General features: G+C 47.1%; 1 protein-coding gene across 1 annotated transcript in view; it reads right to left on the bottom strand.

Annotated features, from left to right (window-relative positions):
• The window catches only part of LOC124033136 (PDZ domain-containing RING finger protein 4-like), a 336,543-nt gene extending 321,006 nt beyond the window's left edge, over positions 1–15,537 (bottom strand). The window contains exons 1-2 of the mRNA XM_046345086.1: positions 14,821–15,537; positions 14,465–14,599 (exon numbers count right to left, since the gene is read on the bottom strand). Coding sequence (XP_046201042.1) covers positions 14,465–14,599; positions 14,821–15,252 — 567 coding nt within the window. The 5' untranslated portion in view covers positions 15,253–15,537. The remainder of the gene's footprint in view (positions 1–14,464; positions 14,600–14,820) is intronic.
• Positions 15,538–15,942: the final 405 nt, after the last annotated feature.

The raw sequence follows: 15,942 nt of genomic DNA, 5'->3' as shown, positions 1-15,942 counted from the left end.
GAGATGAGAGAGGAGGGGAGATGAGAGAGGAGGGTAGATGAGAGAGGAGGGGAGATGAGAGAGGAGGGGAGATGAGAGAAGAGGGGAGATGAGTCAGGAAGGGAGATGAGAGAGGAGATGAGTCAGGAGGGGAGATGAGAGAAGAGGGGAGATGAGTCAGGAAGGGAGATGAGAGAGGAGATGAGTCAGGAGGGGAGATGAGTCAGGAGGAGAGATGCGATGAGTCAGGAGGAGAGATGAGAGAGGAGGGGAGATGAGAGAGGAGGGTAGATGAGAGAGGAGGGTAGATGAGTCAGGAAAGGAGATGAGAGAGGAGGGGAGATGAGAGAGGAGGGGAGATGAGTCAGGAAGGGAGATGAGAGAGGAGGGGAGATGAGTCAGGAAGGGAGATGAGAGAGGAGGGGAGATGAGTCAGGAAGGGAGATGAGAGAAGATGGGAGATGAGTCAGGAAGGGAGATGAGAGAGGAGATGAGTCAGGAGGGGAGATGAGATGAGTCAGGAGGAGAGATGAGAGAGAAGGAGAGATGAGTCAGGAGGGGGGTGTGAGAGAGGAGGGGAGACGAGGGTAGTCAGAAAGGGAGATGAGAGAGGAGATGAGGGTAGAGGAGGAGAGATGAGAGTGGAGATGAGTCAGGAGGGGAGATGAGTCAGGAAGAGAGATGAGAGAGAAAGAGAGATGAGTCAGGAGGGGGGTGTGAGAGAGGAGGGGAGACGAGGGTAGTCAGAAAGGGAGATGAGAGAGGAGGGGAGATGAGGGTAGAGGAGGGGAGATGAGGGTAGATGAGAGAGGAGGAGAGATGAGAGAGGAGGAGAGATGAGAGAGGAGGAGAGATGAGAGAGGAGGAGAGATGAGAGGAGGAGAGATGAGAGAGGAGGAGAGATGAGCCAGGAAGGGAGATGAGAGAGGAGGGGAAAGCACAAGCAGTAACCTAAACCCTACAAATGTTTTTTGACATCTTGAAGAGACCCTCCACTTATAGCCTACAACATACAGCGTACCGAGATAGACAACACATAGCAGGCAGATTACCTAGACATGTCCCCGAGTTGTTTGGCAAAGAATAGAGAGCATTCCATGTGCTGCCAAGTGCTGCTACAGACTAGCTTAACATACAGTTACTTATACTAAACCAGTACTAAACATGTACATTTAAACAGAAAGAATACTAACAGTTGTCAGATGTTCAGACAGTCCTAGAACAATCCCAGCCCAACTGTAAATTAATTTCCTAGAATGCAATGAGTCCTCCCCTTGTTCAGTCTAGTGAAGACTGGAGGGTTTTCACCTGCACATAATGTGTATTCTGCCATCTACTGGATGTAGACTGCAGTCACACTACCTACCTCATTCAAAACTCATACAGGATGGTTTGCTTCAGGGTATAACAATTTACTAAACAAATGACGTATAATAACGAACAATACGATCTTAACGTTGGCAGAACTGATTGGATCTGATTGGCTATAATCCAATCTGATCCAATCATAGCTTGGCCTGGTTGTCCGTTGGTGGGGAGGTAGGAACTGTACGGCTGTGACCTCACTGTGGTCACTCAGCATAAACACAGATATCTATCTGCGTCCCACCCTGCACAGTGGAGGTGAATTAGGGAGAAATGGAGCAAAGAAACAGTGACGTACTTGTACCGCCCAGAGAGAGAAAACACTCAAGATCAGACACACACACACACACACACAGAGAGACACACACACACACACAGAGAGACACACACACACACACACACACACACACAGAGACACACACACACACACACACACACACACACACACACACACACACACACACACACACACACACACACACACACACACACACACACACACACACACACACACACACACATAATAGTTCCTCTGATGTACACACTTTACCAGAAGAGAGACCCCCCCCCACCCAGGTTACATTTGAAAAGCCAACTCAAATGTTGTGCTGAATGCAGTCACTTCCAATCTCAGACAACCTAATCAGCTACTCGGAGCTGGTTGATAACCAGTAACAGGTGTTCTTCCTCCTTTAGGTGAGTGGTAGAAGAATGACGATTAAAAGACAAGAGGGCCGATCTAGGAAACAATAGGACTGTTTCTACGTGATTAATATTCATCATTTCACTCATGGAGGGGGGGGGGGGTAAATAAGGTAGGTCTATCTGGCTTTAATAACATTTAAATAAGAACACACACAAAGCTCGTCTCTCTTAATTTCCTCTTACAAGGCCATATAAATACAGAGCAGTCAGTGGTGGGTCCTGATTGAGGAATTCCCCACCACCACACACACTTCACCATTGATGAATGAAGATCTGTCAAACCTCCAGTATAAGCTTCCACACTGTTATTGTTCAAACTCACGTCTTTCTACTCAAATTGTGGAACTAGAAAGATTATTTGAGAGGAGAATTAACAGACCTATTCTTATTCATTAGTATTCATCAATATTCATTAGTATTCATCCATATTCATACGTATTCATCAGCATTCATTTGTTGCTGTTAATGGGGGGGCCGGCATGGCAAGGCAGATGCCTGTGAAGCTGTTCGGGTGGGATGACTGTGTTTGAAGCTACATGTCTTCCTCTACAGGGGTCGAATGAAACTTCCTGACAAAAGAAAACTGAAGAAGCTGACGAGGAAGCACTTTATCAGACAGTTAAGGAGGATTATGTTTTACTTGGATGTAAACACAGAGTAACCTAACCTGTGTGCTTTACAAGAGGTTCCGGCCTCTCACTCAGACACGGATGAGGTCAGACACGGATGAGGTCAGACACGGATGAGATCAGACACGGATGAGGTCAGACACGGATGAGGTCAGACACGGATGAGGTCAGACACGGATGAAGTCAGACACGGATGGAGTCAGACACGGATGGAGTCAGACACGGATAAAGTCAGACACGGATGAAGTCAGACACGGATGAGGTCAGACACGGATGAGGTCAGACGGATGAAGTCAGACAGCTGTCTTTCCACTGAAGTGCCAGAGTAACTGAAAAGACGATCAAAACAAAGTGTGATGTTGTTTTCACCTCTTTTCATTCAACGACGTACTGAAGGGTTAACCAACCTTCAACAAGTAGTGAAAGTAAAGAGGTTTTTCAAAGCAAGGATTTCTTTGGATCCGATTGGCTTTCCCCCTTGGCAGGACTACAGTGCAGAGCTTAATGGACTAATACCCCCCCAGTGCACCTGGCATGTTACCTTTCCTTATCGCTCCCTTCAGCCCCTTCCGATGTGCTGTAATTTCCTGTTTCCTCTCAGTCTCTCAGCATCGAAAGGCTTCCTTCACTCTCACCTAATTACAACTCCATCCTCCTTCTGAAGAGAGAGACTGTCTGGGCAGCAGGGTAGCCTAGTGGTTAGAGCGTTGGACTAGTAACCGAAAGGTTGGAAGTTCGAATCCCCGAGCTGACAAGGTACAAATCTGTCGTTCTGCCCCTGAACAGGCAGTTAACCCACTGTTCCTAGGCCGTCATTGTAAATAAGAATTTGTTCTTAACCGACTTGCCTAGTAAAATAAAGGTAAAAAAAAATATATTAAAAAATGCTGCTGATTGGAGCTTAAATAAAAAGTTTTATGTACAGAGAATATGTTTATGTTGACGGTGTCTCGAACTAATTAATGTCATTCAAACGGCGCCGACACGACATGAGGCTGTAGAGAATAGTCCCATTGGTAACACTCCCCACCAGGCAGGCCTGGCCACATCATTGGTAACACTCCCCACCAGGCAGGCCTGGCCACATCATTGGTAACACTCCCCACCAGGCAGGCCTGGCCACATCATTGGTAACACTCCCCACCAGGCAGGCCTGGCCACATCATTGGTAACACTCCCCACCAGGCAGGCCTGGCCACATCATTGGTAACACTCCCCACCAGGCAGGCCTGGCCACATCATTGGTAACACTCCCCACCAGGCAGGCCTGGCCACATCATTGGTAACACTCCCCACCAGGCAGGCCTGGCCACATCATTGGTAACACTCCCCACCAGGCAGGCCTGGCCACATCATTGGTAACACTCCCCACCAGGCAGGCCTGGCCACATCATTGGTAACACTCCCCACCAGGCAGGCCTGGCCACATCATTGGTAACACTCCCCACCAGGCAGGCCTGGCCACATCATTGGTAACACTCCCCACCAGGCAGGCCTGGCCACATCATTGGTAACACTCCCCACCAGGCAGGCCTGGCCACATCATTGGTAACACTCCCCACCAGGCAGGCCTGGCCACATCATTGGTAACACTCCCCACCAGGCAGGCCTGGCCACATCATTGGTAACACTCCCCACCAGGCAGGCCTGGCCACATCATTGGTAACACTCCCCACCAGGCAGGCCTGGCCACATCATTGGTAACACTCCCCACCAGGCAGGCCTGGCCACATCATTGGTAACACTCCCCACCAGGCAGGCCTGGCCACATCATTGGTAACACTCCCCACCAGGCAGGCCTGGCCACATCATTGGTAACACTCCCCACCAGGCAGGCCTGGCCACATCATTGGTAACACTCCCCACCAGGCAGGCCTGGCCACATCATTGGTAACACTCCCCACCAGGCAGGCCTGGCCACATCATTGGTAACACTCCCCACCAGGCAGGCCTGGCCACATCATTGGTAACACTCCCCACCAGGCAGGCCTGGCCACATCATTGGTAACACTCCCCACCAGGCAGGCCTGGCCACATCATTGGTAACACTCCCCACCAGGCAGGCCTGGCCACATCATTGGTAACACTCCCCACCAGGCAGGCCTGGCCACATCTTGCCCTGATTACACATGCCTTTCACACTGCTTAGAGAGCGTTTATGATAAGCAGCGAGCTGGGTGTTTGTGTGCTGAATCAGGACTTTCCTAATCATCCTGTAAAGGCTGGACATTACATCTGTCTGAGATACCGTAAGAGTGTGTTGTTTTCTGCCACGGTAAGATAACCACCGGGTCACTGACTAACGGACCCCCCAGCAGTGAGACTTGAAGGGTAGGGGGGGGTTAACAGTCAACCACAGCAGCTATTTGGTCTGTGAATCACGTCATTACAAAGACGTCTACTCATCAGAGATACAGAGAGCTGGTCTCACGAGGGAACGTCTACGCGGTAGGCTAGACCCTTTAGTGCCATCAGTTTACAGAGGGGTGAAAGAATTTCAGACACAGCTGTTTTTTTAAGTCTTCCCGGGCACTATAAGAAAATCCCTCCAAATACAGTCCCTCAGTCTGTTCAATCAACTGCCTGGTTTCTTTGGACTCATTTCTCACAGTATGTAATAGCTTTAAACTGTGTTATTATGACATTAGACTTCTTTTCCAGCTGTAGAAGCCATGAGTGTTGAGCTCTGATCTGATATATGCCACCCAGGTTCAGGGGTGGTTCTGGGCGTCTCCAGCCTGCATTCATTAAGGTGTGAACAGAGCCCTTTGCTGTTACTTGAGTAGGATCATGCATTGCTCCAGTCAAATGGGACTCCCTCAGCTCAGAGCACCTGAAAGCTGGGCCAATCTTCTGGTCTGAGGTCAGAGGGAATTTACTGTGCTGTGAGGTTCACCATCACACACACAATAAATGCAGACGTGTGCGCACACACACACACACACACACACACACCTGAGAAATGTTGATGAACAAGCGTAAAATGTCCTATTTTGCTACACCTGCAATAACATCTGCTAAATATGTATGTGTGACCAATAACATCTGCTAACCATGTGTATGTGACCAATAACATCTGCTAGCCATGTGTATGTGACCAATAACATCTGCTAGCCATGTGTATGTGACCAATAACATCTGCTAGCCATGTGTATGTGACCAATAACATCTGCTAGCCATGTGTATGTGACCAATAACATCTGCTAGCCATGTGTATGTGACCAATAACATCTACTAGCCATGTGTATGTGACCAATAACATCTGCTAGCCATGTGTATGTGACCATAACATCTGCTAGCCATGTGTATGTGACCAATAACATCTGCTAGCCATGTGTATGCCATCTGTAGCCATGTGATGTGACCAATAACATCTGCTAGCCATGTGTATGTGACCAATAACATCTGCTAGCCATGTGTATGTGACCAATAACATCTGCTAGCCATGTGTATGTGACCAATAACATCTGCTAGCCATGTGTATGTGACCAATAACATCTGCTAGCCATGTGTATGTTTTACATTTTTTTTAAATTGTATTTATCTGTTATTTTACCAGGTACGTTGACTGAGAACACGTTCTCATTTGCATCAACGACCTGGGGAATAGTTACAGGGGAGAGGAGGGGGATGAATGAGCCAATTGTAAACTGGGGATTATTAGGTAACCGTGATAGTTTGATGGCCAGATTGGGAATTTAGCCAGGACACCGGGGTTAACACCCCTACTCTTACAATAAGTGCCATGGGATCTTTAATGACCTCAGAGAGTCAGGACACCCGTTTAACATCCCATCTGAAAGACGGCACCTTACACAGGGCAATGTCCCCAATCACTGCCCTGGGGCATTGGGATATTTTGTTAGACCAGAGGAAAGAGTGCCTCCTACTGGCCCTCCAACAACACTTCCAGCAGCATCCAGGGACTGACCAGGACCAACCCTGCTTAGCTTCAGAAGCAAGGTATGCTGCTGGCAATAACATCTGCTAACCATGTATGTGACCAATAACATCTGCTAACCATGTGTATTTTTATTTATTTAACTAGGCAAGTCAGTTAAGAACAAATTATTATTTTCAATGACGGCCTAGGAACAGTGGGTTAACTGCCTGTTCAGGGGCAGAACAACAGATTTGTACCTTGTCAGCTTGGGGGTTTTGAACTTGCAACCTTCCGGTTACTAGTCCAACGCTCTAACCACTAGGCTAACATCTGCTAACCATGTATGTATGTGACCAATAACATCTGCTAAATGTGTGTATGCGACCAATAAAATGTGATTTTCTCAAAGTGGATTTAAAGGGTAGTGGATTTATAGGGTAGTGGATTTATAGGGTAGTGGATTTATAGGGTAGTGGATTTATAGGGTAGTGGATTTATAGGGTAGTGGATTTATAGGGTAGTGGATTTAAAGGGTAGTGGATTTAAAGGGTAGTGGATTTAAAGGGTAGTGGATTTAAAGGGTAGTGGATTTAAAGGGTAGTGGATTTAAAGGGTACTGGATTTAAAGGGTAGTGGATTTATAGGGTAGTGGATTTAAAGGGTAGTGGATTTAAAGGGTAGTGGATTTATAGGGTAGTTCTTAAGGGTCAACTGATGTGATTAATTGAAGATTGGGTCATGAGCGACACCCCACCCAAAATAACCAAAACTCCAACTGCTGAAAGGAGCCTTTCAAAAAAGCTCAAGCCAAAAGCTCAGCAACCCTCATTCTGGGTCAAAATTGGGCTTAGATGGTGGCCCTGAATGGGGTGTGGCCACCGGTGATGTCACTGACTGCCCTCCTATTAGCCCCAGTGACAGAATGTAGCCGTTTTAAAGCTCATTTCCTGTCATTCTACAAGGCTAATACTATCTGAGTGACTTAAACATAACAAATCAATGGGGGTTCTGGGCCTGAATGCATCATTTGGGGAATTTTAGATTCTCCCTGACTGTCTAGCTTTTATTTTGGTGATTGTTGGTGCTGAAAGATGATCTTATACTGAACAAAAATATAAAACCAACAACTGTAGAGATTTTACTGGAGTTACAGTTCATATCAGGAAATCAGTCAATTTAAATTAATTAATTAGGCCCTAATCTATGGATTTCGCATGACTGGGAACACAGATATGCGTCTGTTCGTCACAGATAACTTTAAAAAGAAAAATGGGCATCTGGATCTCATCATGGTATCTCTGTGCATTGAAATTTCCATTGATAAAATGCAATTGTGTTCGTTGTCCGTAGCTAATGCCTGCCCATACTATAACCCCACCACCACGGAGCACTCTGTTCATCAGCAAACCACTCGCCCACATGTGGTCTGCAGTTGGAGGTACTGACAAATTCACTAAAACGACTTGAGGCGGCTTATGGTAGAGAAATTAACATTCAATTCTCTGGCAACAGCTCTGGTGGACATTCCTGCAGTCAGCATGCCAATTGTACTCTCCCTCAAAACTTTAGACATCTGTGGCATTGTGTTGTGTGACAAAAATGTACATTTTAGAGTGGCCCTTTATTGTCCTTCGCACAAGGTGCACCTGTGTAATGCCATGGTATACCACACCTGTCAGGTGAATGGATTGTCTTGGCAAAGGAGAGATGCTCACTAACAAGGATGTAAACTGGGATTTTATTTCAGCTCATGAAACCAACACTTTACATTTATATTTTTGTTCAGTGTATATATTTAAAAAAAATACTATTTGGATATAGTCAGACTGAAAAAACACCCCGCAGAAAAAACCCTGTCTCTGTATGACCACGGTGGCCTTTAGTGGAACTGCATCCTGTTTCACACCGACTGCCTAAAACAACAGGCCTCAACACACATTATAATGCACCGCCAAGGAGGGAAAAGAGACAGAGTCAACACACACACCACCAAACACAACAGTCACGCCTTCGTTGACCTGGAACGACATTGGTGGTGTGGTCCAGCACCATAGCAACACTCTCTGTCATCCAGATGACATCTCAACCTCTGCCTCTTTTAAGGCCACACGCCTCAAAGCTTAAGAACAACAGAAGGTTAGCCAATCTGACAAGGAAATACACACTGAAAATTCCTTAGCTCAATATCAAATCTAAGATTTGAGTTAACCCTTCATCCGGAGCACATGAAAAGACACAGAAAATTGAAGAGTCACGAGTTCTCTGATGAAGGCAGTGAGTCCGAAACGTAACAGGAAATCAACTAGTGATACTGATAAGCCCAGTGTTCAGGACCTTCTTTTCCACAACTATGTAACACACCTGATCAATATACTGCCTTCTCGTACCCTCCACTACTATCTATCTAAATAAAGCCACCCTCCACTACTATCTAAATAAAGCCACCCTCCACTAATATCTAAATAAAGCCACCCTCCACTAATATCTAAATAAAGCCACCCTCCACTAATATCTCAATAAAGCCATGAGGAAGTTTGTTTGAGTTGCTAGCTGACCAACTAGAAGGCAGTTGTGCGTAATAGTCAAACGATACAGGAAACAGGAAATACCATGCGGTCCTTTCTATGAGCAGGAACTAGAGTAAACAGTTACCCTGCTCACAGAGCACAGCAGGTACAGAAACAGCCCGAGCATCTGGAACGTACAACAGTATCACTATGCACCCCACATTTGCACCCCTATGCAACCATGCACTTGTTGACAAGGGATTTCTATGAAGTATATTCAAGTTTTCTTCATCTACCAATTTAGAAAAGACGAAAAAAAAAGAAAAAAACACCCTCCAGCTGAGTTATCTAAATGCTGACCTTAGGTCTGTTAGAAGTAGACAAGGGACTGTAAGTACTGTAGGAAACTGACAGAGAACAGTTACGCGCTCTCGATTAGCTGGGTAAGTATGTGCCTTTGAGATCCAGTAGCAGCCTCCCTCCACAATGGATGTGATCCTTGAGACACCAGTGTCTGTCCGTCCGTCCGTCCGTCCGTCCGTCCGTCCGTCCGCTGGTCTCCATATAGGTCTTGTACAGGAAGGCTGGCCTCTCCACAGGTCTACTGTATACCACAGGGAAGCGATCCATAGACCTGCCCATGCCCAGGGACGGGGACTGCGTAGTGGAGGTCAGGGCCCATAGCGAGGGAGGAGATGGGGCTGTGGCCCAAGTACGCATCTCAGGTAAACATCAATCAAAACCCCTCCACCCATTTTATATGACTGTAGACTCCACCAAAGACCCTCCACCATCTTATATGACTGTAGACTCCACCAAAGACCCTCCACCCATCTTATATGACTGTAGACTCCACCAAAGACCCTCCACCCATCTTATATGACTGTAGACTCCACCCAAGAACCTCCACCCATCTTATATGACTGTAGACTACACTAAAGACCCTCCACCCGTCTTATATGACTGTAGACTCCACTAAAGACCCTCCACCCATCTTATATGACTGTAGACTCCACCCAAGAACCTCCACCCATCTTATATGACTGTAGACTCCACTAAAGACCCTCCACCCATCTTATATGACTGTAGACTCCACTAGACTCCACTAAAGACCCTCCACCAGTCTTATATGACCCTCCACCCGTCTTATATGACTGTAGACTCCACTAAAGACCCTCCACCCGTCTTATATGACTGTAGACTCCACTAAAGTCTGTCTGCTACAACACACAGAGTTGATGATTATCTGATAATGTCTCTCAGAACAGCATAACATTGTTTCTACAGAAACACAGCCAAAATCAGTAAAACATTGTTTTTACTGAGGGGGAACAAATCCTATTGAAAATTACATTTTTCCATCAGCAATCATCTTTTGTTTGGGCTCTCAGCTCAGACTCGTTTCAGCATAAGCAAGGGGGGGAAAAAAGTATCTTATCAGCCGACAAGAAAGAAAAGGTGATGAATCTATTTTTTCTCTGGTCACAGAGTTATCTGTTCCTGTCATCTTTGTGTTCTGGGCCTGAACATAATGACCTTTTCCATCTCCTCTCCCCCCACCCTTCCTCCTGGCTACACCCCCCTTAGCCTTCCCTTCCTCTAGGCGACAGCCCCCCAGCCTTCCCTTCCTCCAGGCGACAGCCCCCCAGCCTTCCCTTCCTCCAGGCGACAGCCCCCCAGCCTTCCCTTCCTCCAGGCGACAGCCCCCAGCCTTCCCTTCCTCCGGGCTACAGTTCCCCAGGCTTCCTTCCTCCAGGCTACAGTTCCCCAGGCTCCGTTCCTCCAGGCTGCAGTCCCCCAGCCTTCCTTCCTCTGGGCTACACCCCTCCCCCCAGCCTTCCCTTCCTCTGGGCTACACCCCCCCCAGCCTTCCCTTCCTCTGGGCTACCCCCCAGCCTGCCTTCCTCTGGGCTACACCCCTCCCCCCAGCCTTCCCTTCCTCTGGGCTACACCCCTCCCCCAGCCTTCCCTTCCTCCGGGCTACCCCCCAGCCTGCCTTCCTCTGGGCTACACCCCTCCCCCAGCCTTCCCTTCCTTCTGAGCTACGCCCCTCCCCCCACCCTTCCCTTCCTTCTGGGCTACGCCCCCAGCCTCCCTTCCTCTGGGCTCTCTCCCCTCCCCCGGCCTCCCTTCCTTCTGGGCTACTCCCCCTTGTAGCCCAACAGCTATAACAATGAAGGCATGAACCTACAGAGTAAATTTAACCGCACCCAGTTTTAGTCTGCTTCCCTGGTAGGGATATGGATCCTTTGTAAGATAGGAGTGACTCAGCCTGTCCAAATCATACTGGTCTTACTTCAGTTAGTCCTCTTCAATAACAAAACAACTGACTGACTCACTGTCCTCATTGACTTCATGCTCTGGGAAGGCTGGGGGGGGGGCCCAGAGGAAGGGAAGGCTGGGGGTGGGGGCGTAGCCCAGAGGAAGGGAAGGCTGGGGGCAGTAGCCCAGAGGAAGGGAAGGCTGGGGGGGTAGCCCAGACGAAGGGAAGGCTGGGGGGGGTAGCCCAGAGGAAGGGAAGGCTGGGGGGTAGCCCAGAGGAAGGGAAGGCTGGGGGGGGGTAGCCCAGAGGAAGGGAAGGCTGGGGGGGGGGTAGCCCAGAGGAAGGGAAGGCTGGGGGAGGTAGCCCAGAGGAAGGGAAGGCTGGGGGGGGGGGGGTAGCCCAGAGGAAGGGAAGGCTGGGGGAGGTAGCCCAGAGGAAGGGAAGGCTGGGGGGGGGTAGCCCAGAGGAAGGGAAGGCTGGGGGAGGTAGCCCAGAGGAAGGGAAGGCTGGGGGAGGTAGCCCAGAGGAAGGGAAGGCTGGGGGGTAGCCCAGAGGAAGGGATGGCTGGGGGGTAGCCCAGAGGAAGGGAAGGCTGGGGGAGGTAGCCCAGAGGAAGGGAAGGCTGGGGGAGGTAGCCCAGAGGAAGGGAAGGCTGGGGGGGGGTAGCCCAGAGGAAGGGAAGGCTGGGGGGCAGTAGCCCAGAGGAAGGGAAAGCTGGGGGGGGTAGCCCAGAGGAAGGAAAGGCTGGGGGGCAGTAGCCCAGAGGAAGGGAAGGCAGTGTGAAGAGTATCAGCTGCAGCATCTACATCAAATGTTCTCAAGCTGCATGAAAGCAACACCACCTGGCTCATTGTATATACATGTACAGTATCACTGCTCACAACAAACTGTCACGCACACACACAGTGAGATGGGACTTTGGCAGGCTTATACTTGAAATCCCCCTATCACAGCACAGCCTCTCTTCCTCGTGGACTAGTGCTGTTGGTTGTAGACAAGGACTCAGGGTACTTCACCATCACAGAAACCCTGCATTTTGTCTCTAGCTCATTTTTTTTTTAAACTGGCAGTTGGCAAACATTCCAAATGAAGTGAGCTCTTACCATTAGTGAGGTGTAACAACAACTTCCCAGACAATTTGACTGAGCCAAACAACACTACAACTATGGAGATTATGAAGAGAGAGTCTGATAAAAGACAAAGCAACATCAGGTTTAAAGGTAAATCCTAAGAGATGTTTACCAGTTCCTGTCACAGAATTAAATAATATGATATTGTATCTCTACAGTTGCTCATCATTACAGAGCAAGACCTAAAGTCAATTCCTTTGGGATTTTGACAAAATGGAGGAAACTCAGGTATTGGCAAACACATTCATGAAAACAACAGCAGAGACAATTACAGATCTCATCTGGCTTATCTAGTGGAAGTGTTTAGCCATGATAAAAGTCTGGAAGTAGCTGTGTGTGTGTGTGTGTGTGTGTGTGTGTGTGTGTGTGTGTGTGTGTGTGTGTGTGTGTGTGTGTGTGTGTGTGTGTGTGTGTGTGTGTGTGTGTGTGTGTGTGTGTGTGTGTGTGTCCCTCTCCAGAGCTGCCACCACAGAGTAAATCATTTTCTCTATTAATCAAAAGTGAGTCTAGCTGCACTCTCACAGCATGCTAGAGGCCATTAAACATAATTTATGTGACCATTACCAGAATTAAAACTACCCACACCCTCCCCTCTCCCGCTTGGCCCCAAACAAAACACTGTCTCCCTGGTCAGAGAAAGCCAATAACACAGGCTGCGTCCCCAAATGGCACCCTATTCCCTAGTGCACAGCTTTTCACCAGGACCCATAGGACAAAGGGGGAAATTAGTGCACTATGTAGGGAACAGGTAACCATTTGGGATGCACAAACATAATCTACCTCAAAGTGTTCTCTGACAGAAAGTCTATTGTCAGGATAGCAAGCAGCAGGAGCCAAGAGAGAGGTGGTTTAATATGGGCTGAAACCCCTAGACCACACTCATTCAATATCAGTTAGATCAAACTATTATAAGTGTAGACATAGTTTAAGGGTTGAAAACAACTTGAGGAATTTAAGAAATTAGGAAAAAGGAAATACACCATTAATGACTTAGTCTAAATGCAAAGTAACAGGCATTCATTTACTAGTCCATAAACAAAGAAAACAAGATTACAACTTCCCCTCACATTCCTCTCCATCTGAACAATCAATCATTGTCGTGACTTCGGATGAAATCTGACCGGGTGATTAGTTGACACCAACACCCTGAAAACAGCCACAATGACCTGTATGAACGTGACCAGGAAATACACCTGATCCTCAGTGACCCATCAAAGACCATTCTTTGGGGCCATGTTTCTCATTTGAAGTTGGAACAAAACTCAGTAGGAGAAGTAGTTTGTCATGTACTGTTTTGTCTGTCACTATGTCCACTTCTGTGTAAAAGTTACAAGTTAAAAGGTCAGAAACAGGGCTGGGCTTGATTCACAGGGTCACAGTAAAAGCTATGGAATTTCCCACAGACAATTTTTAAAATGACAAGCTTACTGTTAGTGGGAAAAACTTTGATTGAAAGCACAGTAAGATTTCCATACGTACTTCGGCCCATCGCTCCTCAGGAAGCATAAGCCACCACATTTTGTGTTTGTTTCCATTTGTGATTTTTAACAACCTGAAGTGGTCTGCTTTGGGATGGAAAATTGTGACATAATAACTCCCCAAGCCATCATTTTATTATCATCTATGAAATGTAACTATCCTACTTCCTGAAGAGATAAAAGAGGAATTCAAAACACTCTCAGCATGACATTTACCACACAAAACAATGAAGGAAAGGGTGTGAACTGAGCTTACGGTCTATAAACTCTAACTAAGCTTCAGAGCACTACCACTCAATACCGTACACAGTGGATGGGATCCCTAAAGTCAATGTTTGAACAAAGGGTTGTCTGACCGGGGGAAAGCCAAGGTATTGGCAATAGGCTGAATTGAATAGGTCTGATGATAGCTACGGACGGAATCCCCTCAGTCACAAGGAGTCAACGATGTGCTCTGAAAAGACTAAACCTCACAGTAGAGTAATATGCTGAGTGGGTAAAGCCACAGTACAGCTGTGTAATCACCTGTGTTACAGTGTTGTGATGGTTTACCTCTGGTACCCCGCCATGCTCCTTCAGGTCCTGGAGCCCGAACACTGCATCAGTTGGACCCGGATCAGACACACAGAGTCCAGAGGCCCCAGAGTTACTCTGTATAGGCTACATTATCATAAGGGAAAAGTCATGGAGGCTTGGTGTCAACACTCTTCAATTAATGGCTTCTATTTCTTATTAAAAACAGCTAATCATTTTGCTCGATAATGAATGAAACATCAAGTATTTATGTCACCATCTCAAATACAGTTGTTTTGTGTGGTAGCTTACCTAGGCATTATGAAACATGCTTATATCAAAATCAATACTTGTTTACTATTCCTCACCTGCTTGTAATGTCCAATAACCTGTTCGGTTATGTTGTTGATATTCAACATGTATTGGTGTAACTTTCGCTTGTACTTCAAAGCAGTCAGCTGTGCTTCGCTCTGGATGGAAGACACCTGGGCGAGGAGGGATTGCTCTCTCCTACCCCACCTGAGCCTCTGCATTCGGCCTTCGTGCTCCATGGTAGCGCTTCTCTCCTGGAGCCCATCATTCAGCATACGAAGCGCATCCAAACAGCAATGGTCTCCCTGGACAATGTCTGTATGGGACAAGAGAAGCCCGCATCCTTTCTGACAGATACCAACATCTCTGTGGTCAAAGTCGGATTCTTCTTCTTTCATCATACGCGGCTCATTGTCCATCTCGCCTGAGTTCAAAACCTTTCTGCAACTTTCTCTGTCCTTGCATGGATTTAGGCAGTCCGCGCACATGATCAATTCTCTTAGCGGGTCCGGAGTCGCGTTGGACGGTGTTGGAAACAGCCTCTGCAGTTGCAACGTAAACAAGTTGTCAGAAGTTTGGTCAGGTGTAGATGAACAAACTGATGAAGCTGCAGACTATACTGAATGTGCGTAAAATCAAAATCTGAACGCAGCCTATATTAACGCAGGCAATAGAAATATATGCGCTTAATGTCGACGTCACTTGCTCACTGTACATGGACTGGATCACTTTTCACCTCCCACTTGTTGCTGGAGTTGTAGTCTAGTCTACTCATCCTTGCTTATCCTTGTCTATTCTCAATATGAAGAGAGAGCAAGAGAAACTGCGTCATGGATGCATTTCCCTATCCATAATAACGAGAAATTGGTGGTACGCTAGTATATGCCTAGCACTGAATACATTTTAGACTAAATGGGCTACAATACAGTGATTTCCATTCATGTATTATTTTCAATAGAACCACCAGAGGTCGCCTAAGCCTTCAGATACCATGGTTTGCAGACTGTTGGATTAATTAGTTACCACAACTAAACAGAGACCTACCTACAGTATGTAAACCCTTATTTATAAATAATAATTCATTTATCTATTCTAATTTAGTTTGAATGCTCTACAAAATAGGCTGCACTGTAGCATCATCACAGATGGTATTTTGGGTCCCCCTACTTTACACCAAA

Source organism: Oncorhynchus gorbuscha, linkage group LG01 (genome assembly GCF_021184085.1).
Source record: "Oncorhynchus gorbuscha isolate QuinsamMale2020 ecotype Even-year linkage group LG01, OgorEven_v1.0, whole genome shotgun sequence".
Taxonomy (NCBI): Eukaryota; Metazoa; Chordata; class Actinopteri; order Salmoniformes; family Salmonidae; genus Oncorhynchus; species Oncorhynchus gorbuscha.
This window is presented reverse-complemented; position numbering and strand designations above follow the sequence as displayed.